This window comes from Felis catus, chromosome B3, assembly GCF_018350175.1.
Source record: "Felis catus isolate Fca126 chromosome B3, F.catus_Fca126_mat1.0, whole genome shotgun sequence".
Classification (NCBI taxonomy): Eukaryota; Metazoa; Chordata; class Mammalia; order Carnivora; family Felidae; genus Felis; species Felis catus.
Window position 1 is genome coordinate 131,986,496 of NC_058373.1, and position 24,925 is coordinate 132,011,420.

The 24,925-nt window shown below is 40.7% G+C and overlaps 2 protein-coding genes across 17 annotated transcripts in view; one reads left to right on the forward strand and one right to left on the reverse strand.

Moving 5' to 3' along the window:
* ZC3H14 (zinc finger CCCH-type containing 14) overlaps positions 1–4,893 on the forward strand; it is a 46,953-nt gene extending 42,060 nt beyond the window's left edge. For 3 of the 5 annotated variants that reach the window (XM_023255936.2, XM_023255938.2, XM_006933048.4), the window contains 5 exons: positions 1,254–1,374; positions 2,533–2,669; positions 3,309–3,397; positions 4,128–4,234; positions 4,616–4,893. In XM_023255936.2, coding sequence (XP_023111704.1) covers positions 1,254–1,374; positions 2,533–2,669; positions 3,309–3,397; positions 4,128–4,234; positions 4,616–4,622 — 461 coding nt within the window. In that variant the 3' untranslated portion in view covers positions 4,623–4,893. Of the gene's footprint in view, positions 1–1,253; positions 1,375–2,532; positions 2,670–3,305; positions 3,398–4,127; positions 4,235–4,615 lie in introns of all 5 variants that reach the window. The other 2 variants (XM_023255935.2, XM_023255937.2) reach the window with 1 other exon arrangement.
* Positions 4,894–5,233: 340 nt separating this feature from the next.
* EML5 (EMAP like 5) overlaps positions 5,234–24,925 on the reverse strand; it is a 185,204-nt gene continuing 165,512 nt past the window's right edge. For 8 of the 12 annotated variants that reach the window (XM_023255930.2, XM_023255928.2, XM_023255927.2 and 5 more), the window contains 11 exons: positions 19,276–19,449; positions 18,152–18,360; positions 15,766–15,923; positions 14,248–14,362; positions 12,575–12,763; positions 12,224–12,396; positions 10,757–10,919; positions 10,231–10,334; positions 9,589–9,742; positions 8,775–8,875; positions 5,234–8,557 (listed from right to left, as the gene is read on the reverse strand). In XM_023255930.2, the coding sequence (XP_023111698.1) occupies positions 8,521–8,557; positions 8,775–8,875; positions 9,589–9,742; positions 10,231–10,334; positions 10,757–10,919; positions 12,224–12,396; positions 12,575–12,763; positions 14,248–14,362; positions 15,766–15,923; positions 18,152–18,360; positions 19,276–19,449 (1,577 nt within the window). In that variant the 3' untranslated portion in view covers positions 5,234–8,520. Of the gene's footprint in view, positions 8,558–8,774; positions 8,876–9,588; positions 9,743–10,230; positions 10,335–10,756; positions 10,920–12,223; positions 12,397–12,570; positions 12,764–14,246; positions 14,363–15,765; positions 15,924–18,151; positions 18,361–19,275; positions 19,450–24,925 lie in introns of those variants that run through there. The other 4 variants (XR_006599904.1, XM_023255934.2, XM_045060351.1 and 1 more) reach the window with 4 other exon arrangements.

The following is a 24,925-nucleotide window of genomic DNA, read 5'->3' on the forward strand; positions in this document are numbered from 1 at the left end:
GGCATAGTTTTACATTAGCTCTTTGACGGTCCTTCTCTGGGCTCCAGGACTGGTTTTGTGTGCCTTGTTCTCCTGTAATGAAGACTGAGATTGGGTCACTGGGTCATTAAATTCTAGTATCATAGGATACTAGCTGCTGCGCTGTTTGGGTTTGACTGGTTGCCTCTTTGGCATTTTTGTTTCATTCAGTCTAAAACTCTAAGGATGACATTATATTCTTTTTGCATAAATGAGGGAACTGAAGTTGTACTAGGTAAGAGCAATGTGGTTGAAGTGGTATTTGCTTTCATAAATGAGAATGTGAACCGTAACATGTAACATCCATCCATGAGGCTTTGAGGCTTTTTTTTTTTAAAAAGCTAGGGTGTGTTGGGCTGGTAGTTGGCAGGTTATTACGGCCTTTAGGTATAATTTTATTTGGCTGTTCTGTGTTTTAAATGTGCGTTAGTTGCCAGCGTTTAAAATTTATGTCACATAAAAAGGTTTTTGGTTTTCTGAATCAGGAGATAATCTGGCAACACGGGGCTCACTTTCCCACACCCTAGTGATTGACATGGTCATTGGACATGACCTCGCAAGGGATGGCAGGGAGCCCCGTGGATGGCACAAGCACTTGCTCTCCAGGCTGCCCTTCCCCACCTTTGTTTCCTTCACACCAAGGCTTTCTGCCACCGTGCATCTCACACCCAGCCAGGCTCACTGTCAGTGGTCTACGAGGCCCCCGTGAGTAATGGCATTTGTGACCCATTTTAGGCCAAAAACTTCTCCTCACGTTGATGTGAGTTTCTTATTAACTGGACTTAGAACTAACTGCGTATATACCTCGGTGAGTGGGAAGATTTCCGTGTTTGAACTACACCTGGTCTTGTCTGAATGTGAGAATTTGTTCACATTGTCTATCACTTTGTGTTTCCAGTTTTCCTTTCATTTGATTGGCTCCCTACTTGACGTTCTTCCCTCTCTTTCCCATTTAATTTGGCTCTGAAATAATACTGGGAATTGGGGTTTGGGGGTACTTAGCACCCCTGAGTACTTTGCTCTTCGTGGTGAGAACTTCAGCCTACTTCCCGGTGACCTTATATAGCAGGCTGTCATCTGTGTTAACCAGATTATCGGACTCGTTTCTTTTCTGACTCTGCACCTAGAGGAATGTAAGAGTTTGAGCCTGGGTTTTGAGGGAAATGTACTAAAGGTGCTGTGTACTGAATTGATCACAATTAATGAGATACCTTTAATTCTTTTCCCGGTTCTAGCTGAGATGAGTGAACTGAGCGTGGCCCAGAAACCAGAAAAACTTCTGGAGCGTTGCAAGTACTGGCCTGCCTGTAAAAATGGGGATGAGTGTGCTTACCATCATCCTGTTTCACCTTGCAAGTGAGTAGCAGCAAGCTGATGGCTGATTTTCAGGGTTAATTCTAGATCTTAGAGCTTATTCTGGTTTTTTTCTTTCCTGTGGACAAGTTTGACCTTTGTAACTAACTGCAGTAACACTTAACCATTGCCCTCCCAGAATAGCATACGTGTGTGTGTGTTTGGCAGAGTAGAGAGATGGGGGAGAAGTCTTCTGCACGTTAAAGAGATAGGTATGTAAGTGCCCTGGTTTGTATGCATTGTGTACATACACTGCTATTAAGACATTGGAGAAAAAAATAGTCACAGGCAATGATAAAACATTTTGGACTTGGGTATAATTTTTCCTTAGAAGTTGGCTGATTCAGTGTCATGAGCTTTGAGAGGTGGCTTTTAGATTAAAACAAAAAATTTTTTTTTGGCCCTAGAGGTGGAATCTCTCCATGTAATTTTTTTTTAACTTCAATTTTAATTTATTTTAGAGAGACACTGCAAGTGGGGGAGAGGGGCAGAGGAAGAGAGGGAATCCTAAGCAGGCTCCACATTTATCACCGAGCCCAGCACAGGGCTCAATCCCACAACCCTGGGATCATGACCTGCACCGAAATCAAGCATTGGATGCTCAACTGAGCCACCCAGACGCTCCTCCGTGTTTTAACTTCTTTAAGGAAATTTTGATGTGAGAATGATATGGATGTCCATAGAGGGAGACCAGAGAAGGAGTCTGTTTTGTGTAGCAATGCCTTGCACATATATTGTGCCCAGTATATTGAGTTTATTCATAAAAGATTGTAGACATGGATCTGACAGTACGTGGTGTGAATTCTTACCATAAGAAACTGTTTTGTCTTTCATGGTGGTGGCTTGCTTGAGTCGAAAATCTGTTATTACCCTCGGCTTTCGGATAAACTTCTATGTTCTGTTTTGAAATCTGCGCTCACTTAAAAGTTGAGTTTCCCAGGGAGCCTGGCAGGCTCAGTTGGAAGAGCAGTGTGACTGTTGATCTCAGGGTTGTGAGTTCAAGCCGCATGTTGGGTGTAGAGTTTACTTCAAAAACTTGAGTTTCCCTTTTTTTCTATTCTGTGTTTCTCAAAACAAGTAGTGATGGGGTATAAGGAGCCTCTCTACAAAAAAACTGATCATGCGTTGAGAAAAGTAAATGTGACTGTTTTTGTTTTATAGAGCCTTCCCCAATTGTAAATTTGCTGAGAAGTGTTTGTTTGTTCATCCAAATTGTAAATATGATGCAAAATGTACTAAACCAGATTGTCCCTTCACTCATATGAGTAGAAGAATTCCAGTACTGCCTCTAAAACCAGGTATGTGACCCTGTGCACTACTACATTTAGGTGGAAGATGACATTTGTGATTTTATATGAGTTTATTTTTAGGAATTATCGTGCCAGAATCACTTAACCAGTCTTTAAAGAGCAAGTGTGTCTGTCCAGTAGCATTCTGAAGTATTTTCTCTAATGAATATATAAATCACTTTTGAGAAAGAGGGAGAGAGAATCCCAAGCAGGCTCTGCTGTCGGTGTAGATCCTGCCAGGGGGCTCGATCCCATGAACGATGAGATCATGATCTGAGCTCAAGTCAAGAGTTAGACAACGCTAAACCATCTGAGCCCCACCTCAATTTTTTTTTTTTTTTTTTACATTTATTTTTGAGAGACAGAGCGCAAGTGGGGGGGGGGGGGGCAGAGAGAGAATGAGACACAGAATCCGAAGCAGGCTCCAGGCTCTGAGCTATCAGCCCAGAGCTCGACACAGGGCTCAAACTCAGGAACGGTGAGGTCATGATCCGAGCCGAAGTTGGACGCTTAACCCACTGAGCCACCCAGGCGCCCCAGCCCCACCTCATTTTAATTTTATAACTGTTGCCATAAAAACATCAGTAGACTGCATGACAGAATATTTTGCCAAGTTTGATCAGTCTTTGTTCTTATCTTTGTCAGCAGTTACAACACCAGCACCACCTTCTAGTAGTCAGCTGTGCCGTTATTTCCCTGCTTGTAAGAAAATGGAATGTCCCTTCTATCATCCAAAAGTAAGAATTTTCATTTTCCCAAAAATGATTCAGTGATAACTCTTAATTCTGAGACCTGCAAGATCACTAGCAAATTGAATGTCTTGGGTATCCATGGTCCCCCCACCCACACTCCCTGGATCCTCATTTTTGTTAAGGTCCTGATTTAAATTCTTTCTTGGCTGTCGGGTGAGCCACTGTTTGGCTCCTTAGGACAAGTGGTCTGAAACTAATGTCAGTATTGTGAGCTCTCAGAGTGAAGCTCCCCCTTGCTTAGTTTCCATTCTTCTCTGCCCCGAAGCCTATGGGTGTGTTTTTCTCCCACCTCGTGTCAGAAACTGCAATGATGAAATTGGTGGTGCCACTTAATACCATCCAAACTTGTCCTGACGGTTTTCACTCTGTGTGCTAAAGATCGATGTATCTCCACCTGTTTAGTTGCTCAGGGTGAAATGATCTCTCTGAAATTGAACCCTGAAGGCCATTATGAAAGACTTTCACTTCCCCCAACTGCATTTGGGCCATAAATGAGGGTGTCCAGTGAAGGATGGATACTGTAAGGGATGTTGGGTCAGATGTGCAGGGTGATTAGAAGTTTTTATCATATGCCGGATAACTTACTGTTACTCTTTGACTAGGATTTTGTGTCTTGGGGGAGGGAGGTTCATTTTTCAAGGTTTCCGTATTAAAATATTAGACTATATGTCTCTCTCAAATTGCCTTTTTTAAAAGTTGAAACTGTTGTATTTAGCACTGCAGATTTAACACTCAGTGTACCAGACCTGACTGCACATTTTATCATCCCACCATCACTGTACCGCCACGACATGCCTTGAAATGGATTCGACCTCAAACCAGGTAAAGATTAGAAATCTACAGATTTGGGAGAAATGATCACTTTGATTTTTTTCTCTACTGTTTCATTACACAGGGTCTTTCGGAAATTGTTTTACCAGTGGTTGCTTATTCACTTGGGTAATCTCCAGCTGAGATTTGCCTTCTGAGTATATACTGCTTACAAATCTAACATCCGTTTTGTTAGCATTATTTCACAGAGTTTTAGTGTGGCCTGTGAAATTAAATACGTCATTACCTTATACAATTGAATTTTTTGTAAAAAAATCTGGTACTTATATTGTAAATCTGTCGAACAGATGTTCATTGAAAATCATCTTAATAACTAGGTGTATATGTATATATGGATGTAAGGCATTAATTAAAAATTTTTTGTTTATTCAGTGAATGACAGTGCTACTTGGGAGAAGATTGTGGAGTTTGAAAGTTTCCATCTACTGATGAAAGATACTCTGCAGAACTTGTCAAACCTTTGAAACTTGGAATATATATTGCTTTCATAATATGAAGTTTATTGCCTATCTGAAGTGTCTAATTTTTCTAGTTTGTAAGTTTATTAAGTGGTTTTAACATTGGGTGTTTTTTGTTTTGACTGTGAAAAGACAGTTTAAAGGAAAAGCTAAATTCCATTAAAACCTTTGAGGCTTGTTTGTACACTGCAATTTCAGTCTCAGCATTTACAGTGTGGTGATATTGTCAGTGCTGATAATCCACTCCGGGGCTATGATGTTGATACATGTTTAATAAGAGGAGCATCCTAACTCTAAAGTTGGATTGCACTCACTTTTCCCAAGGGTTATCCACTGTGAAAACAGGAGTGGCCAGAAGTGTGGAGGCAGCTGAAAAAAGTCATTCAATCCTTTTTAATTTCAAGCGAATTTAGTTTGAAAAGCATGGCTTTTGGGCTTGAGTGATGCTTTGGTGAATGGTTCCCAAATAGCTGGTCCCTTACCAGTGTCCGGGAAAGCCAGCTGTGATGGCAAGTGCAAAACAACAGGAACAGTTCCTTCAAATGCTTTACTGTTAACATACACTTTTTAAATAAATATTTTGGGAATGCATTTTATCACAAAATTATACAAATTTTTTTTTACAGTTCTATATACAGAAGGTATCAGAAAACAGACTTTAAACTCACAAGATTATACATGTATTTTCACATTCTGAAAAATAACATTTTCAGAAATCCACAGAAAATTTTTTTAATGTAAAAATATTTAAATAGTATATTTTCAATGACTAATTACAGAAATCAGATGGGTAAACTGCAAAGTAGGACTAAACTTTTGGACTATTGAATCAACACCCAGTTTTCTGTGTGTGGTTTTTAAAATAGTTAAGGCAAGAAGTGTCAGATGCTTTAGAATTAAATAACGGATCACTGATTTTAAAGACTTGATGTACAGCAGTTTAAAAAAAAAAAAAAAAAGCTAAAAGTTGGTTGGAACAGAGTGAACTAATGCAAAAGAGATAAAGACCCAAACATTCTCAGGACCAAATTAACTTAAAAGTTCATCAGTTATATACCCAAGGGATAATAAAACAGCATGTGTAAAAAGTCCATGTTTAAGAGCATGAAACCAGCAGTCTGTTTTGAGGCCATTGCTTTTCCATGGGTAGAAGAAAGAACCAATTATTAAGCCATTTGTAAGTTGCACTTCGCTGTGCTGATTGATAGGGAAAGACAGAGCCCTCACGTAGTTAGGCTGGGGTGAAATGACCATTCTGCTTCAGTCTAAAAAGTTGACTCCTCTGAATTTAAGGCATTTGTTCATTCCAGTGCTACTTAAGATTGAGCTTTATGTCTTTGCAGAAGAAATTTAAGTTGTATTTCTAGAAATTTTAAGACTTTTAGTAACATCATTTATAAATGGCATATAGTTGCATTTTCCTAATTTCACTACAAAGAACATAAACGGGAAACGGCCTAAGTGATTTGGTTCAACCATCTTACAAGTCAGTGACGTGCTAAAAGCAGGGTTTTTTTGTTTGTTTGTTTTTTTTTTTGCCATTTAATAAACACTGCCTGGGAACACATTTAAGAGTTTGTTACCTTCAGCTGCTCTGGTTTACGGGCAAGCTGAGGTTGACTCTACATCTGTTGGATAACTTGGTCTAACGTGAACCACCATGAAAAAGAACCACCAGAAGGAAAGGAACACCTGTGGCCGGTGGTGTGCAGCGAGTGGCACGAGCGTGCACAGTGTGCTTTGTCGTGCGTTTATACACAGAAACAGGACCAAACGTGCCAGGACTCTCAAGTTACAAATTCGGGAGCTTAGTCAGATACTGCATATAAAAGTAAATCTCTGGGTTAAAGAAATAACACAGGGCAGAATCTTCATAACCTACCACGGTTACTCACCTTCCCTTAGCTGATGGCTGGTACAAACAAGGTGGTTGTGGGGTAACTACTTAAAATCCACAGTTTGAGTCCTGAAGCTGACAGCAGGGCTTAAGGCTGGCCGCTGGAACAAAAACGCAGTGGAAGCATTTTTGTGCTCTATGCCTTATACTTTGTTACGGTTATTACTAGAGTTTCTACCTGTACCATGAAATGGGATTTCTCTTTAGCCAAAAGCTAGCAAACCTGGCTCAGAAGGAAAGTTTGAAAGTGCAGCAGGCTCAAAAACGGGAAGGGAGAGGGTGGTTCAGGGAAATTAATTTATTGAGCCCCTTTATAATATACATGGATAGAAATTTAATACTAGCATATTCTAAAATTTGGCTCAATTTAGGAGAATCCATTGATGTGACTATGAGCTTATGTTTCGAGCTTAATCATGCCTTAATCCTTCAGACAACAGCTACAATTCAGAGCTTTAAAACTGACCATGTTCAATCACCGGTTAGGCTTTCTGTGTATGATTCAGCTATTTCTGTTTTTAGTATTTCCAAGGTGTTGGGCATACAAAATCGAGCTCAGGCCAAACTGAGATTTCCAGAACCTGAAGGGGTCTATTATGCTACAAAGATAATTAACACATTAAAATAAAAATTCATATGACCAGTAGAGCATTTTAAACTTTTTCACACTTAGAAAAATATAATTTTAAATAGCAATCTACATAACCTCCAATCTTCAGGAAACTACAGACGGGCCAAACAGCAAATTCCTGAACGGCAAGTACTGATCTTTGGCAGCATTGACGTGAATAGGGATAAAGATCTAACAGTTCAGCCCTAATCCACCAAAAAGGAATTTTAATAGACAAGTGTTACAAGTGGACCTGTATTCATTCCTTCTGGAAGTCAGCCTATGGTGTGGCATACAGCTAATTAGTAAATTTTTAAAATAGAAACAAAAGCTATAAAAACTTCCAAGAGCTACTAAATTGTTTAACTTTGTAAATGTGACCTTGAACATTTCAGTGTACATGTTAAACAGGTGTTTCTACTAGACTACATCTTTAAATATTCAGTATGCTCTCCCGGTTAACTACTACTGCTCTCTAAACCTTTAACCTGTACACCACTGGAAAGGACTGTTCAGCATACTACTTTCTCATTGATGAAGCTATAATCATGTTCTAGTTTTTCAGCTAGAGAGAGGACTTGTGAACATTAAAGGATCGACAGCTCAACCATGAAAATGTAGTGCTCATATACTACTAACTTTGGATTTGTTCCTGAATTTAAAACTGTCAGGAGAAAAGTGTCCTTTATAAAAAGAGGTTTATTGATGCTTATGTAGCATTATCTTCTCCGGTAAAGCTTGTGTGTGTTTCCTTAGGGAAAATAATTGTTCACCTTTTAAAAGCTGTGATCCTTTAGGGTGATGGTGTGTTTTCTTTCCTTATGTAAACACGAGGGAAAAAATAAGTCATTAAATAATGAACCTTAAAAATAAACTAGAAATTCTAAAGAAGAAAAACTGTTTGCTTAAAAAGATGAAAACTATGCAAGTTGGGTTTTTAAGGTCTTGCTTTGTTGTTGTTTTTTGAGAAGCGCGGTCCTGTCAACCTCCCCAGCAGGTCTCCCAAGTCTGCACCCTCCCCCCCAAACGGGGCTGGCTTTCACCAAGTGTTTTTTCCATCCTTCCTTGAAATGTAACCGTCTGGCAGTGTGTGGATTATGGACAGTTCTCCCAGTGCACACAGCAAGTATCTTGAACTTATCTGTCTTCTACTTTGATGACTCTGGGCATTATCCCTGTTACAATCCTAAATTAGCACCACTTGCCCATGCAGGGTTTGGTTCTGTTTGCCTTTTTTTTTTTTTTTTTTCCTCGTCTGTAATTCTGGTCTCAAGGCTGTTAGTTTATACAGTCTTCTCAGCATCCGTATCTTTTAGTGAGGCATATGTACACATTTCCAGACAAATAAACTGCAATAAAAAAAATGCAGTGAGTTCATTATATTTCTAGATTTTCAGTTTTTTAATGAGCTTTCAAATCATGACATGTATAAAAATTCTCATTAATTCATTTTATTTTGTATTTTCGTAGTACGTGACTCCACAGAACCAGCTACTCAGTTATATAGTGATATTAGATCTCTTCATAAAACTAGTCTGTTCTTCTCTGGCTAGGAAAGTTACCAACCTGCAGTCATCACCTCCTGCGCTAACGACATGCCGATCACCACTGGTAAATCGAATATTGGTCACGTGAGGTGAATGACCCAAGAACCTTTTGTGCTTTGCCTGAAAAAACAACGAAAAAGAAAGCTTAGGATGTGTGAGGCACGTGAAAATCAAAGGTTCCTGTCCGGAACCCCGTCTCCATCACGGGCTGCGGAGAGAGTAGGCTCTTCAGACCACACGCAGCGTTATTAGATGCTTTTTTTACAAGCACCTGGGTGGCTCAGTCAGTTAAGCGTCCAGCTCGTGATTACGACTCAGGTCATGATCTCACAGTTCATGAGACTGAGCACCCTATCGGGCTCTGTCCTAACAGTGTGGAGCCTGCTTGGGGTTCTCAATCTCTCCCTCTCTCTCTCTGCCCCTCCCCTGCTTGAGTACTTTCTCAAAATAAATAAACATTGCTTTTTCAGAGTTAGTAATGGATCTGCACCTTAACAGACCAGGCGTTTCGAGCAGTCAGATGTCTCCAGGCACTCTGAAAATTTTCCTTTGAGGAAGAGAATGTGAAACTTGGAAATAGATTAAAGGTTTAATAAAAGTCTAATAATCACAGCTCTATTAGGATACTTTGCAAAGATGGTGTTACTTGGGCACGGGGAGATAATTTCTAAAAAGCTTTTATTTTTCGTTTTGAAAAAACCTTAGGAACGAAAATTAACTGTTTCTAAACCAGGAGACTAACGTGTTTAGTTATTAAATTATGGAAGAAGTACTAATGATCAGATGTCTAAACTAGAAAACTACATCAAAAACAAAACCAAACACAAACTTACAAATTTTTCAGGACATGGGAAGTCAAATAACTTAACCATCCCAAAATCATCTCCTGTTACAAGGCTGATTCCTGAATGAGATACGCAGGCACAGTTGACATTGGCTTTCTCAGCATGTCTGGACCAGATTCCCAGAACTTCATCTCCTAGAATACTAGAGGGAAGGAATAAAGAAAATGTACGACAGCAAATACAGATGTACTACACTGAAAAAGGTTTTTGGTAATTAATTTCTACTTAATTATGTTCTTTAAAATTAATACAGATGCTTATGCTACAGGAATTTAAAAAGATGGATACTCATGGTTCTCTGTTACACAGCAAATTTGTAGGATTTCATTTCTAACAGCGGCAAGATTGCATTCCTTTAGGTAGAGAAATGATAGGATTGCTTAACAGTACCCAGTATGTGTTTTTATTGCTGGTTACTAAACCTAATATGTTAAGGAAAATATCAGGGTATCTTCAAAGGCTTTTAACCTTGATAAAGCATGAGAATATGTCCAGTCACAAGGAGTCCCAGCATGAGCATATCATTCTTCTCTTAGGAAGAACTCAGGAAACAGTAACAAACTTAGAACTTGACCACTGTTTCCTAGTGGAATGGCTCTAACTGTTCAGAAGCAGGATTTTCCAGTTTACCTAGTCCATGTGGCCCAAGTAATTCTGTCCATGGTGGCCTGATCCAGAACAGGTTTTCCTGAAGGCACTTCATAGACATGTCGTTTATAGCAACCAGTGGAGACCTTTCAGCGTATTAAAATGGGACAAGAATTCCATTAATGCGAGAGACACATCAGAAGGCTAGAGTATACTAGCAAAGCGTGCTATTTCATTTACATTTCCAACATTAAGAATATTAATGATGACTACAAAAATCTGTCAGAAGAAGACGGAGAAAAGCTCTGAGAAGAACAGGATATTAAAGAATGCAGAAACAGTGAAGAGTAAACAAAGGCAAGAGTTCAGAAGCTCTGGAACTCGGGAGTTTTTTCAGGAAGCTCTCGCCCAATGTGGGGCTCGAATTCACGGCCCTGAGATCAAGAATCCCATGCTCTGCTGACTGAGCCGGCCAGGTGGCCCTCTGAAACTCAGGAGTTTTAAATGCACCCACTTAACAATGTAAAAACAGCTACTGTGAACTGGATGTAGGACATAGGTACTGTACCTGGAGATATCTGCTATCTGCAGAGAAGTCCATTTGAATGACAAAGCTGGGAATGTCTCTGCAGTAACTGATTCTGTTAAGGGTGGGGCCCAATGTTAGGTCATAAAAATCCACCGAGTTCTCACTAGAACCCACTGCCAGAAACCGGGAATCCGGACTAAATCTGGAGAGGTAATAAAATATGTGAAAGATACATCAGCACACATGAAATCATAAATATTTAAGACCAGTAACTTCCATTCTACCTCAAAAACAAGTGTGTGTGTGATCTGGCCTCAAGCAGATTTACCTGGTGGACACAACTGATTGTGTGTATGGAGATTCTATTTGTGTTACGTGGAACGAAATTTACATGTTATTTCAAGTGCCAATTCCCTTAAAAGTGTAGGTTTTGGGGCGCCTGGGTGGCGCAGTCGGTTAAGCGTCCGACTTCAGCCAGGTCACGATCTCGCGGTACGTGAGTTCGAGCCCCGCGTCAGGCTCTGGGCTGATGGCTCGGGGCCTGGAGCCTGTTTCCGATTCTGTGTCTCCCTCTCTCTCTGCCCCTCCCCCGTTCATGCTCTGTCTCTCTCTGTCCCAAAAATAAATAAACGTTGGAAAAAAAATTAAAAAAAAAAAAGTGTAGGTTTTGAAAAAGCCACTAACAATTACATAATTCCTAAGTTACATAGTTCGCCAAATTCACCAAGATAGGTTTCTTTCATCTGGAATCATGGTATCTTAACAGCAAAGGACACAGACCTGCTAAGGCCCCTCAGGTTATCTGGTGAAGGAACACTATTTGAAGCCTGGAAGAAGTTACTTGAAGACACAGGTATATGCCTAGTGATCATGGGAAATGATCTGGGACAACGCAGGCTCTTGAGGGGAATGGGGGACCTATAAGAAGTTTATATAGTGAAGTCCTGAGGACGGTTTCATTTGTAAAAGGGTTTTACAGTGAAGGGTGCAGGCAGATTCAGGAATCCATCTTGATCACACAGAGGCACTTGGTAAATGGTGGCCACTGTCCAGATAAGCTTAAGCACTGGAATATAAAGGTTCAAGGAAAGTTTAAAGTTTAATTAATTCAGTTTCTGGGGCATAGATGTTTGATGGGTGTTAATTAAACGAGTAACTATGCAGTTGAGAGTTGGGGTTGCAGCTTTAGTTTCCAGGCTGACGTCTACAGGACAGATGGCTCTCTTCGGTACAGCAGAAGATCATTCTTGGCAGGATGAACTTGCTGGACCTGTCCAGTGTGACGCTTCATCGTCAAGCGTTCCCTGAGTACGTGCCCTTATAAGGCACTGTGGTTGATGCCACTAGATTAATAATTCGGCAAGAAGGACACAAACAGCCATATTTCAGCATACAAGTGATGATGTGATAAAATGCTATAGGCACTAATGAGGACCTGTTTTCAAATGCAACCCGGGTCATTTAAGAATACATATACTAGAAATTCTATTCCATTTGTTGACTAACCTGATATCATGGATTGAACATCGTCTATCTCTCTTCTTTCCCCATATTTTTAGGGAGCTCACCAGTAAAATAATAAATTCTCCATTTTTCATTCCGATAGCCACCATATCCCCTTCAGGGCTATAACACACGGTCCGAGCAGCATGTCCCAAGTTCACTTTGTTTAACATCTTCTGCATAAGAACCAAAAGAGCCAGAGAAAACTACATTAAGTACTTACAAAGTAAACCAGTTCCTTTTCAACATAATTCTCAAATAGTTCTTCTCAAATTGTGCTAGCAATTTGGGACTTACACTCTCCTTAGAAATTGTAACTTAAAAGAAAAAAAGCCAAAAACTGTTTGTACCTACTTTATCAGCAATATCCCAGAGTCTCACTGTCCCATCTTCTGCGGCAGAAAGGAAAAAATCCCTGGAGGGATGTGTCACTAGTCCCCATATGGGCCCATCCACATGACCATTAACTAAAATATTGCAGGCTGCATTTTTCTCTCCAACTTCGATGATCTCCGCACTCCTTGTCCCAACTAGGATCTTGCCCTGAAACACAAGAGGATTGATATATTTATCGTAATTACAGCAATGTCTTTTAATAACTTAAGGACCCTACTGACCTTTCAGAGAACTTTTTGCTTTGAACTAACATAGCAGCAAGCCCATCATTAGCTCATGAGGTTTTTCTTTGACTAGAGGCGCATCTGCAAGAGCCCTGAGTCTGCCAAAAAACAGAACTATTCTCTAAGACAGAGCCCTGACTTTGACTATATTTTAATCTGACGATCTCCAAAGAGGTGCAAGTGCGCTGGGATACAGGAAGAAAGTATTACATTTTAGTTAAAAAGTATAAATAGCAGTGTCTGGGTGGCTCGGTCAGTTGAGCGTCTGACTTCCACTCAGGTCATGATCTCCTTGCTCGTGAGTCTGAGACCCGTGTCGGGCTCTCTGCTGACAGCTGGAGCCTGCTTCGATTCTGTGTCTCCCTCTCTCTCTGCCCCTCCCCTGTTCATGTCTCACTTGCTCTCCAAACTAAACTTCAAAAAACAAAAAAGAAGTATAAATAAAAGCCTAATACATGGACTGAAGATAATACATGTATATAATTTATAAATACACTTATTGCCAGTGCATGCATGGTCCAAATTTTTTATAGGAATGAATGTTTTTTTAAAAAAAAAGGGTGGCTGGGTAGAGCATACGACTCTTGATGTTGGGGGTTTTGAGTTTGAGCCCCATGCTTGGCGGGGGGTTGAGTACTTATAAAATTAAGGTCCTGGGGGGCTCAGTCAGTTGAGTGTCTGCCTTTGGCTCAGGTCATGATATATCTCATGAGTTCAAGCTTCACCTCGGACTCTGTGCTGTCAGTGTGGAGCCCACTTTGGATCCTCTGTCTCCCTCTCTCTCTGCCCTCCCCATTCTTGCGCTCTCTCTCTCTCTCAAAAATAATGAGCATTGGGGCACCTAGGTGGCTCAGTCGGTTAAGTATCAGACTTCGGCTCGGGTCATGATCTCACAGTTCGTGGGTTCGGGCCCCATGTTGGGCTCTGTGCTGACAGCTCAAGGCCTGGAGCCTGCTTTGGATTCTGTCTCCCTTTCTGCCCCTCCCATGCTCGTGCTGTCTTTCTCCCACTCAAAAATAAACATGAAGAAAATGTTTTAATTAAAAAAAAGAAATGTACATTTAAAAATAAAATTTAACAAAATTTTGCTGTAATCAAAATTGATTCAACTGGCAAGAAATTTCACTTCTGCCCACCACGGTTGAATTAGTAGATTCAAGAAAACATGGAGGTTTAAATACTGTGTTGAGACCGGGGAGCAGCTTCTCATCTTAAGCGTGGCCCGGAGGCAGAAGGCACAGGGGCGCTGCCCGCGGGGCTGCGGGGGCGGCCAGGAAAGGGCAGAGCGTAGCCAGCAAGCAGACTCCTCTGCAAGTGTCACTCGTCAAGTTGCAGAGGGCGAGGGAACCGCAAGAATAACCGTTCCCTACTTTTGGCTGCACCGGAACGGCTCTCGGAACATCTTACTTTGCCCCTGCACACGGAGCGGACACAGTCCGTGGCTTGTCCCGTGTCCAGCCTGAAGGCTCGGCACCGCCTCAGTTCCTGGTCCCACAGCTTGACCGCTCCTCCTTCTCTTGACCTAAGAGCAACCCAAGCCAAATAAGCATTTTTATGAGCTATTACAAATCACTTTTATTACAAACAAATACTAAATTATACAAGCAGAACAGTAAAAAAAAAAAGGGGGGGGGAGCCCGATATTCACTTTTTGTAGTCTCTAAACTTTCTGTGGCAACTTTAAGATACACCGTATTTCAGCCATTCAGTTGAAGCAAATTTTACCTGATGAAAATTCATTTTTCTGACATGAGTGTACTCTTCCTTAGTTCTCCACATCCCCCCGCCCCCATATAATGTATCCTCTTGATTAAGGAAATGTGCAGAATGATGTTTAATGTTAACATGACAATGGAAACGTAAGGCTAGATAACAGGATTACAGGTGCTATGCTATAGAAGAGATCTTTAATGGCCAAAAGGGGTGCGCTTTCCTTCGCATCATTGTTAAAATACCCACTGAAACCATCAAGCAGGCTACTAATGGGCAGAGGTGTGCTGAACAGAAGGCGTGTGGGAAACACCAGCGTCAGGGTAAGACAGAAAACATAGCCCATTTATGGTTTTTCTCTCGGGAGAACTGAAAAATGTATTCCTTTATTTTCTGTTAGATGAATTGCTTGTCTTAGGAGAAAAGCACGCCCAGGACCACAATACAGGGTTCGTTTTTGTGAAACACAAACGCCGCTGCACTGGTGTTTGATTAGGTGGGTTCCCTCATCCTGGATGGACATGTGCGTGCTTCCTGGCCCCGCAAACACTACATTTTAACAAGCATAGGAGTATGCTGGCAGAAAATCCATTAGTATCTGGCTTCTTCTGGGAGGTTTTCAAATCACTCAGAAAAACGTCTTTCGTTAGACTTAAATTTTGAAGTCTGTTTTACACAATTTTATGTAACAAGTATTTTATGTAACGAGATTGCCTCAAGCAAAAGCAAACAAGGCAGTTTGTTTCTAGTGTCCCCACACCTTTCTGAGGCCGCCAGCTGTATGCACCTTACCCCTCAGTGTCTGTTTGGGCCAAAAAGGAGAGAGCAGGCAGTCAAGATACGTCCTGGGTTTGAGGGCAAAGATTCTCCCATGGGTCACTTCTTCCCCAGCAAATACTTATCCAGGCATACAGACATGAGGGAAATCAGTTCTCTGCCTACACGATAACCACCTAAACCATACCTCAGAGAAATAAGCTATCGCCCCAACTGTTGGGGTTAAGGTGTCTTTACACTGTGAAATAAATCAGAAGTGACTTAAGAAATTAATAGTCAACAGGAAGGCACATAAAAGGCAATAAAGGTGAAGCACATGAGGAAGAAGGTCAGAAAGGATGATCCGTGTAGTCTAGAAATAACTAGAATAATTCACTGCAAACTGCAAGCAGCCCCCAGTGCATGAACGTGTGGTTAGGCTGTGGGAACAGGACTCACGGCCTTTCCTTGCCTCCGGTCACGATAAGTCCGTCTCGCAGTGTGGTGAACATGGCAAACACAGGCCCGTTGTGAGCTCTGGCCACGGTCCTACACAATATGTGATCTTTCCACACACAGACATCTCCACTGATGGTACCTGTAAACGTCAAGTTATTCTGAAAAGGAGCGGGGAAGGGGGAGACAAACTCATCAAAAGTTCAAATAGAGTTGAAACAGACGCAATTCTCTACCATAAGTGTGGCCTACCTCATATTCTCAGATACAAAGAACATGATACAGTGGGAGAAACCATGGACCCGGCAAACGGGTTCATGTCTGAACTTGAGGTTTAGTTTTGTCAGGGCCTTTTAGTCTATTCTGTTGCTTATTTGCTGGAATAACCTTCGGTGAGGTTTTTTAATCTCTAGGATTATCAGCTTTTTCATGTGTAAAACGAGGGAGTTCAGGCACCAAGTTTCCCTCCAATGCAAAATTTTAGAATTCTGGTTTACATCGTCCCTTTAGGCTGCCTCCCTCCAGCTGCCTGAGAAATAACTTGAGGTCATCAGTAACTAAGAGTGAAAAAAAAGAGTAGGAACAGGAAGTGAAAATAACATTTCACTAGTTTTGATAAAGTATTTTGCTACAGAAAGTAAAACTACGTACACAACTTATAGCAATGTTGTATGAGTTTAAATTTCACTAATTCATGAGGTTATATATGAAATTAACATTTGCCATGATTTCTCAAAATCAAAACGGCAAAAATCAGTGCATTTCTGCAATACAACGTAAGATAAATTTGATAAGGTGCCCAAAGTAATAGTGCTTTAGATCACTTTGAGAATGCAATCCTGATAGAGTTCATTTATGCGGAAACTGGAGAAATTAAATTCTGCATCATGTGCTATTTTCATCCATTTTAGTTTCACTTTCAGAGCAACTGGTCCAAGATCTTTCAACAAAAACGATATGGAAAGAACTAATAGGAAAGTAAGATTTTGAATTACAACAAAACATTTTCTTTAATCTTTCTGACAAGAACATAGTTTCTATGTTTAATTTCCCTACAATTTTTTTAAAGTAATCTCACAACCTAGAGATCGAGAGTCGCATGCTCTAGGCGCCCCTGCCTACAACAATTTAATGTTACTTTGAATATGCAGTCATGCATATTCTCTGTACCTATTTGGATAACAATAATTATACTTGTCATCTAGGAGCATCATTAATTCATGCCTTATCTTCAATCAGAATGTAAATGCTCTAGGCATAGAAACCAAGATTTTACTTCCCTTGCTTTTTTTTTTTTTTTTTGTAACCCTAGGCATGGAGGGTGTTCAAATAGGCCTAAACTGAACATCAGTCCATCTTGCTATGTAACAAAACATTCTGATTTCACTGCTGCTTTAACCGGAAGTCAGTCAGGACTAATATTTTAGTCTTCAAGTTTATTTTCTATTGGGAATAGGCAACTGGGTACATAAGGAATTTTATACATGAAACAAGTTAAGTCAACACAGGCAAATTAAATGCCAGAAGCATTTGAAGGTGTGGGTTTTTCTTCTGGAAAGGAACTACCCTACCCATCTTATATTATGAATCCCCAAAATGTTTAACGGAAGTTTGACATGGTATGACCAACATTTTCAATGATCTTTTTGTTAAAATCATGTGCTTAAAGGTTCTAAAAGTATAATTTTCTTCATGCGTTACATTCCCAGCCCCATAAACACTTTAGTACAGAAATCCACCAAGGTTTTTGATGTACCAAAGGATTTAAAAAGTGTGGTCAGGGCTCAGGGTATTAGAGATGTGGATTGTAAACCACAAGCCCAATGGGATGTGGGGGCGGGACGGCTCTGGAACACCCTCTGTGAAGACTGGGAATCTTGCTCTCCTTCCCACTCTGAAAGAGCTGCACTGGCCCAGAGCACTTCCAACTATGTGATAAGCAGTGAGTTAAGTTGATAGAGAGCAAAAGAAATCCTAAACTCAGGTACCGCCTTAAACACTAGAAAAATTACATTTCTTGATTCACCTTTCTTCATTCTGACAAATTTTTAGGGTTATGAGGAACTACTAGAAGGATAGACATTTTAGGGGGCTTAGGGTGACAATTACAAAATTAACGAAGGCTTTTGAGAATGGCTGGCAGTGGCCCAAGGACTGAAATGTTTCATTATAATCCTTCTCCCTCATTAATTTTCTTTCCTACTCCCTGATTTCTGAAAGTACCAGATTTTGAAAGGTGGAATATATGCAGGACTGGCACATATGGAATGGTTAGTGGGTCACGGTGCCATATGACAACACGAATGTGGCTTATCTGAAGCAAGAAAATTCAAAGCAGTCCAACTGCCGTGATTGAGTTCCACAAGCACACGCGGTTTAAGAGACATACTGCACCAAACGCCACAGCAAGCATGGTCTGCATCCGGGCATCCTCCAGGGTGCTCACGAGCCCTTTTTTGCTAAGAAGAGCCCTTCCTGCCAGTGTCCAGAACTTCACGTGTTTGACTCCCACAGAGACAAACTGGGAATCTGAATCTGGTCGGAATTCTGCCACAAAAATGCGTCGGTTGTGACCGGCTCTGCTGGCAATCTTGGCACCTGATAAAAAGAGACAACAAGTTACCTAAGTTAGCAGAGGAACTAAGATGGCTTTTGCCAGATCGAACAGCTACTCAAAATACATCGTTCAAAAAACAAATACTTGCGCGTGTCCTCTGCATTGCTACCTAGCCGCCAGGTGACAGACGATTACTGGCGGAGAAGGTCCTTTTTACATACTTTCTCGAGTGACATGTGTATTAATGGGAGCTTTATTATCATTGAAGGGCCATTCTAGATTTTAGAAATCACATCTTACTTTCTCCTATGTAGCTCTGTGAACTTCACTTTTTGTAGCAGCCACGTAACTGGAAAGTTTTATCTAAAGTATGGTAAGCAATATTATCCTGTTCATCTTTCATTATCACTTGGTATTTCATTTCCGTTCTTAACACCCTCCATGACCAAGCAAATAAGAATTAACAAGGAGACTTACATATGGTTTCTTACTGAAAGAGCAGTGAATTATGTATAGTATTAGTAACTTGCATATGTTTCTATTTCGTGAGCTTCTTTCACTGAGTTTTTTTTTTTTTTCAACGTTTATTTATTTTTGGGACAGAGAGAGACAGAGCATGAACGGGGGAAGGTCAGAGAGAGAGGGAGACACAGAATCGGAAACAGGCTCCAGGCTCTGAGCCATCAGCCCAGAGCCCGATGCGGGGCTCGAACTCACAGACCGCGAGATCGTGACCTGGCTGAAGTCAAAGGCTCAACCGACTGCGCCACCCAGGCGCCCCATCACTGAGTTTTTAAAGTGCAACATACAGTGAGTGATACCAGCTGTGTATTGTGTGTGTTGCAGGGCTGAAATGAAGAACGATTTCAATCACTAAGTTAAAGCAAATATGAAACAGAGTTCTTATCACCCTGGTATTCTTAGTTTTAAAAATCACCAAGAAAAAAGAACCCTACCTTCCTGCCATCTCCAAATGGTAATCGTATGTTCTGGGTCCAGCCCCACAGACAGCAAGAGTTTGCCGGTAGCACTGAAGCTGACTGAACACACTCCCTTCGAATGGTAGCATCTCAGTATAGATAAAGTCTGCTTGTTCATTGCATCCCAGATGTGGATAGAAGGAGCTGTAGCTAAATAATGATAAAATCCAAAAGTTGTAATATACCTGTTACAGATGTTTCCATTTCTACAGCTGATGCATACTTTCTGAAACACGGAAAAGTATGTACCAAAGAATGATTGTGTACTTAAGAAAAAATAGCTCAAAACCAAGACTAAATGAAAAAAGAAACAGATTCACAAATACAGAGAACTGATGGTTGCCAGAGGGGAGGGCGGAGGGGGATGGACAAAATGGGTGAAAGGGAGCGGGAGATACAGATTTCCAGTTATGAATAAGTTATGGGATAAAAGGCACAGCATAGGGAATACAGTCAATGGGACTGGAATGACATCGCATGGGGATGAATGGTAGCGACACCCACGGTGAGCACAGCGGAACATGTAAACTTGTCCAATCACGATGTTGTACGCCTGGAACTCATGTAACATTGTGTGTCAACTGTACCTCGATTTAAAAAAATAATAAAAGAAAGAAAGAAAAGGAAAGAGGAAGGAAAGGCAAAAATACAGAATACTTCTTCAGGCTACAGTTCACACTGCATTTTTGAGAAAATAACATTTATACAAGAAAATTAGGCAATCACAAACTTTAAATTATTCAGAAATACACGTTTTAGATACATGTTAAATCTTTATATAATTATGTGGAGAAATGCACAAATATTACACAATAATTAAATATCAGAGTATATTCAGTTATCTGCTATCTGAACATTAGTTCTGAACATTAGTTACTGTTACTCAGTATCTCATCTGAAGGGGAGATGAAAAGCAAACACAAACTGAGAAAGGCAACAGGTAGGAAGGACACCATGTGAATAGATCTCAAAAGAAATCTTCAACCATATAGACAGATATCTGGTAAAAAGCCAAGTTCACATCACTTTATAAAACAGTGTTTTTTTTATTTTTTAATTTTGAAAATTTATTTTTGAGAGACAGAAAGAGAGCACAAGTGGAGGAGGGGCACAGAGAGAGAGGTACAGAGGATCCAAAGCAGGCTCCAGGCTCTGCCCTGACAGCACAGAGCCCAACGCGGGGCTCGGACTCACAAACTGTGAAATCATGACCTGAGCTAAAGTTGGATGCTTAACCGACTGAGCCACCCAGGTGCCAATTTTTGTTTTTTAAATAAGATTTCAGGGAAGAACTAAAACTTTTTTTTTTTAAAGGTTTATTTATTTTTGAGAGAGAGAGTACACACATGGAGGAGGGGCACAGAGAGAGGGAGACAGGGGATCTAAAGCAGGCTCTGCACTGACAGCAGAGAGCCCAATGTGGGCCTTGAACCCAAGAACTGTAAGATCATGATCCAATTGAAGCTAGATGCTTGTTTACAAAACTGAGCCACCAGGTGCCCCCAAACTGCTAATCTGTTTTATTTAGATTTTTTTTAAAAAGTAAAAAAAAATTTAGTAGGGTCTACACCCAACGTGGGGTTTAAACTCATGACTCTAAGATCAAGAGTCGCATACTCTTCTGACTGAGCCAACTAGGTGTCCCCAAATTGCTAATCTTTAGAAAAAAAAATTGTATTTGTTGTTATTCATCTTGTGTAGCCCATTTCTGCTGCTTAAAAAATTTTCCCAGTTCTCTGTATTTTCCAACTTAAAAATCAGGGATTTGTATTGTCCTTTCTTCATGAACTGCAGCCCATAAACATGTATTCATTTTCAGCAGCTAATTCAGTCTTAGAACGTAAGTACTTTTAGTAAAATAACTGAAATATGAGAGTGGGTTTGTTTCAAACTATAAATCCGCTACAAATAATGCAAAAATAGAGACATTTTTACTTATTTATTTTTGAGAAAGAGAGAGCACACAGCGGAGGGACAGAAAGGGGGGAAGAAGAGAATCTCAAGCAGGCTCCACACTCAGCAAGAGCCTGGCGCAGGGCTCAATCTCATAACCATGAGATCATGACCTGAGCCAAAATCAAGAGTCAGACCCTTAACTGACTGAGCCACCAAGGTGCCCAGAGACAGTTTAATAAGATAAGCTGTCTTGGTATCTTTTGATGAAGAAAGACATTTTGGTCTCTAAAGAAAACATTCTGATAAATTTAAACTATGTTGTATACAATCTACAATTTATAGCATACAATGATTAATCTGTCAGTCCTTCAAATTAATTACAATATAGTAAACCAGGGACTGGAGGTCATTAAGTAAAACCTGTTCAAAGATTTAACTGTAAAAAATCAAAACTGTATGGGAACAGTTTACCATGTATTAACATATGGTATTTATGTGTGAAAAATTGAGCACAATAATTTAAGTACTGGACCAAAAGTTAGTATGTTCTTTATTCAATAAAAGTCAAAGGATATGAGGGACTGGTAAACTTAATGTCAATGAATAATGTTAGGTGGCTTAGATTTAAAGTGTAAATATATACTAGATCAGTCTATAATTTTTTGCCAGTAATAAATATTATATAGGTCATCTATAATATAGAAACTTATTTATTTAAGTGTATTTACTTTTGAAGGAGGGAGGGTGAGAGAGAGAGCACAAGTGTGGGGGGAAGGGAAGAGACAGGGGGAGAGAAAGGATTCCAAACAGGCTCCATGCTGTCAGTGTGGAGCCCGATGCGGGGCTCGAACCCAGGGACCATGAGACCATGACCTGAGTCAAAACCAAGAATTGGATGCTTAACTGACTGAGCCACACAGGAGCCCTCAAACTTTTGTATATGTTTACAAAAAGCACCTGGGGGGCAATCCACAGACTTTATTTGCCTAAATGTGATAAGGCAGATAATGGATTTTTAAGAAACATCATTCAGTTTTGCCTCCAAATTTAATATGTCAAAACTACAAATACTTTTATTTATCTAAAAATTAAATAGCAAGTAATCTTAAGAAAGTTGAATTACTGAGCTTTTCAGGCTTTCATAAAAAGTTAAATGAGATGGTAAGGACAGTATACCTGAAATTTATGTTTTACAACATTCAGGTATGACCATGACATGGGACTGCTACATATTTAGACTGTTCTAAACTTCCTTCAGTGACAGTATTTAAGATTTAAATCACTGCAAAATTTTTTTAAAGTTTATTCTGAGGGGCGCCTGGGTGGCTCAGTCGGTTGAGCGGCCGACTTCAGCTCAGGTCATGATCTCGCGGTCCGTGAGTTCGAGCCCCGCGTCGGGCTCTGTGCTGACAGCTCGGAGCCTGGAGCCCGTTTCGGATTCTGTGTCTCCCTCTCTCTGGCCCTCCCCCGTTCATGCTCTGTCTCTCTGTGTCTCAAAAATAAATAAACGTTAAAAAAAAAATTTAAAAAAAAAATAAAGTTTATTTTGAGAGAGAGAGAGAGAGCAGAGAGAGAGAGAGAGGGAGAGAGAAGCCTCAAGCAGGCTCCACACTGTCAGCAGAGAGGCCGATGTTGGGCTCGAACTCATGAAACGTGAGATCATGACCTGAGCCAAAATCGGGAGTCAGATGCCTAACTGACTGAGCTACCCAGGCGCCCCAATCACTACAAATTTTCAAGGCTTTTCTAACTTACTAAAGAAAGATTAAATTATGTTCATTACATTTTATTTTCTATGATTCAAAAAGGGTCATTCACGATGCTGGAGTAACACAGACACTCTTCTCACTCTTTCCCTTCCTACATGCCACCAGCTAACGGGTGCCTGTCACGGGCTAGGTCTGTAACAGGAGACACATCAAAGCTCCACTACTAGGCAGGTGTGTTTTCCTATGAAGTCAGCCAGGCCCTAAGTCACACGCACTTCAGTGTGCTGTCCTCGGAATCCAGGTTCTGTGCGTGCTCCTTCCATCATATCAAGCTATCTCTGGAAAATCAATCCCACTGACTTTATTGTTTTTTAATGTTCATTCATTTTTAAGAGAGAAAGAGCGAGAGAGAGGGCACAAGCTGGGAAAAGGCAGAGGGGGATAGAGGATCTGAAGTGGGCTCCATGTTGACAGTAGACAGCCTAATGTGGGGCTCAAACTTGTGAACCACAAGATCATGACCTGAGCCGAAGTCAGACACTCAACCAACTGAGCCACCCAGGCACCCCAATCCCACTGACTTTATAAGCATTCCTGACTCTTACTCTCCAGTATAGAGATGCCACAAGGGTCTCTTTCAATTACTAGTTGGATCTTATAAGAACCAAAGTTTTAAAGGATATTCTTTCTCCATCCTCTACTTGGTCTTTGGCGTAGTATTATGAAAACTGTATTTTTAACAAAATTTTAATATGGGCCATTAAGTGTAACAACTGTATCTCACTCTTTAATTTCTGCAGGGGACAACTCCTTGCAGCATACCCACTATCCATTACCTCCTTCCTTCTTAATAAAGTTATGCTTTTATTCAGGAATCCCCTCCTCCCTTATGTAGAGCAAGTGATTCAGGGAGAGACCTGCTTGCTCAGTTCACCAGTCTAAGCCTGCTGTGATTGATGACTTCCCCGAACCCCCAGCCACCCACACTCACACTCCCCACTCTCTGCCTCCAGCAGCAGTGATTTAGTTCAGTAACCCAGATTTGAGCCAATCAGCACATGGTACTCCCCAGGTCTTCTTAGTCTGGGGTTTGGTTTGTGTCTTAAAATGACTCAATCAGGCTAAACAGAAGGACTTTTAAGCTCATGGTTCTGAAAAAGGGTTTTTATCTGCTTCCCAACTAGATGAAAGCAAAGAAGCATGTCGTTCTAACTGGTACTGGCAGCCCTTTTGTGACCATGAATGCAACCAACCTTAGGATGAATATATTTCCTGATTTTCTGTCATACAGGACAACACGGAAGATCCTTAAAGTCACTTAATGGACAACTAACCATTGTGACAAACAGTAACTACAAATGGGGGGCTTGGGGGTACAGAGAATTCTCCCTTTGAATTGCCTTAAGGATCAAAAATGTCAAATTCTTACCACTGTCTTAGGCAGGCTTTGTCAGACAGAGAAGATGTCCCCTTAGTGTCCACTCACAAAACGTCTAATGGATTCAAAGGGTAATTATGTATTTTCTGTTATGTATTCACTCTCCCACATCCCAAACTGACCATTTCAAAACTTTATCCTCCACCTTCTTTGCCACCTCCTCACCCTCAGCTGATGAAATGAACGACATAGAAGCTACCAAACACGAGCTTATTTTCTCACCCCCAAACCTACCAGTTTTCTTGCATTACCTTTAATCCTCAGGTCTCTGAATTTCTTCCTGCTCAACTGTCTCTCTGGAAGTATTCTCCCGTCTCAGTGAGCCAGCCGCTCCAGCAAAAAATTAACAGCCTGATTCCTCACTTTCTGTCATGCCCTCACATCCAATTCATCAGAATGGACCACTGGCTTTCCCTCCAAAATACATCCTGTATTTGTCTAGCGTTCTCTCCATTTTCATTCCTGCCACCTCAGTTAAAAATGTCTTTTGCGTGGACTATTATAACAGCCTCCCAACTTTCTGATTACTTCTCTTTCTCTTCTGCATCCTTAATAGTGCAGAGTGATTTTCTCAAAGCATAAA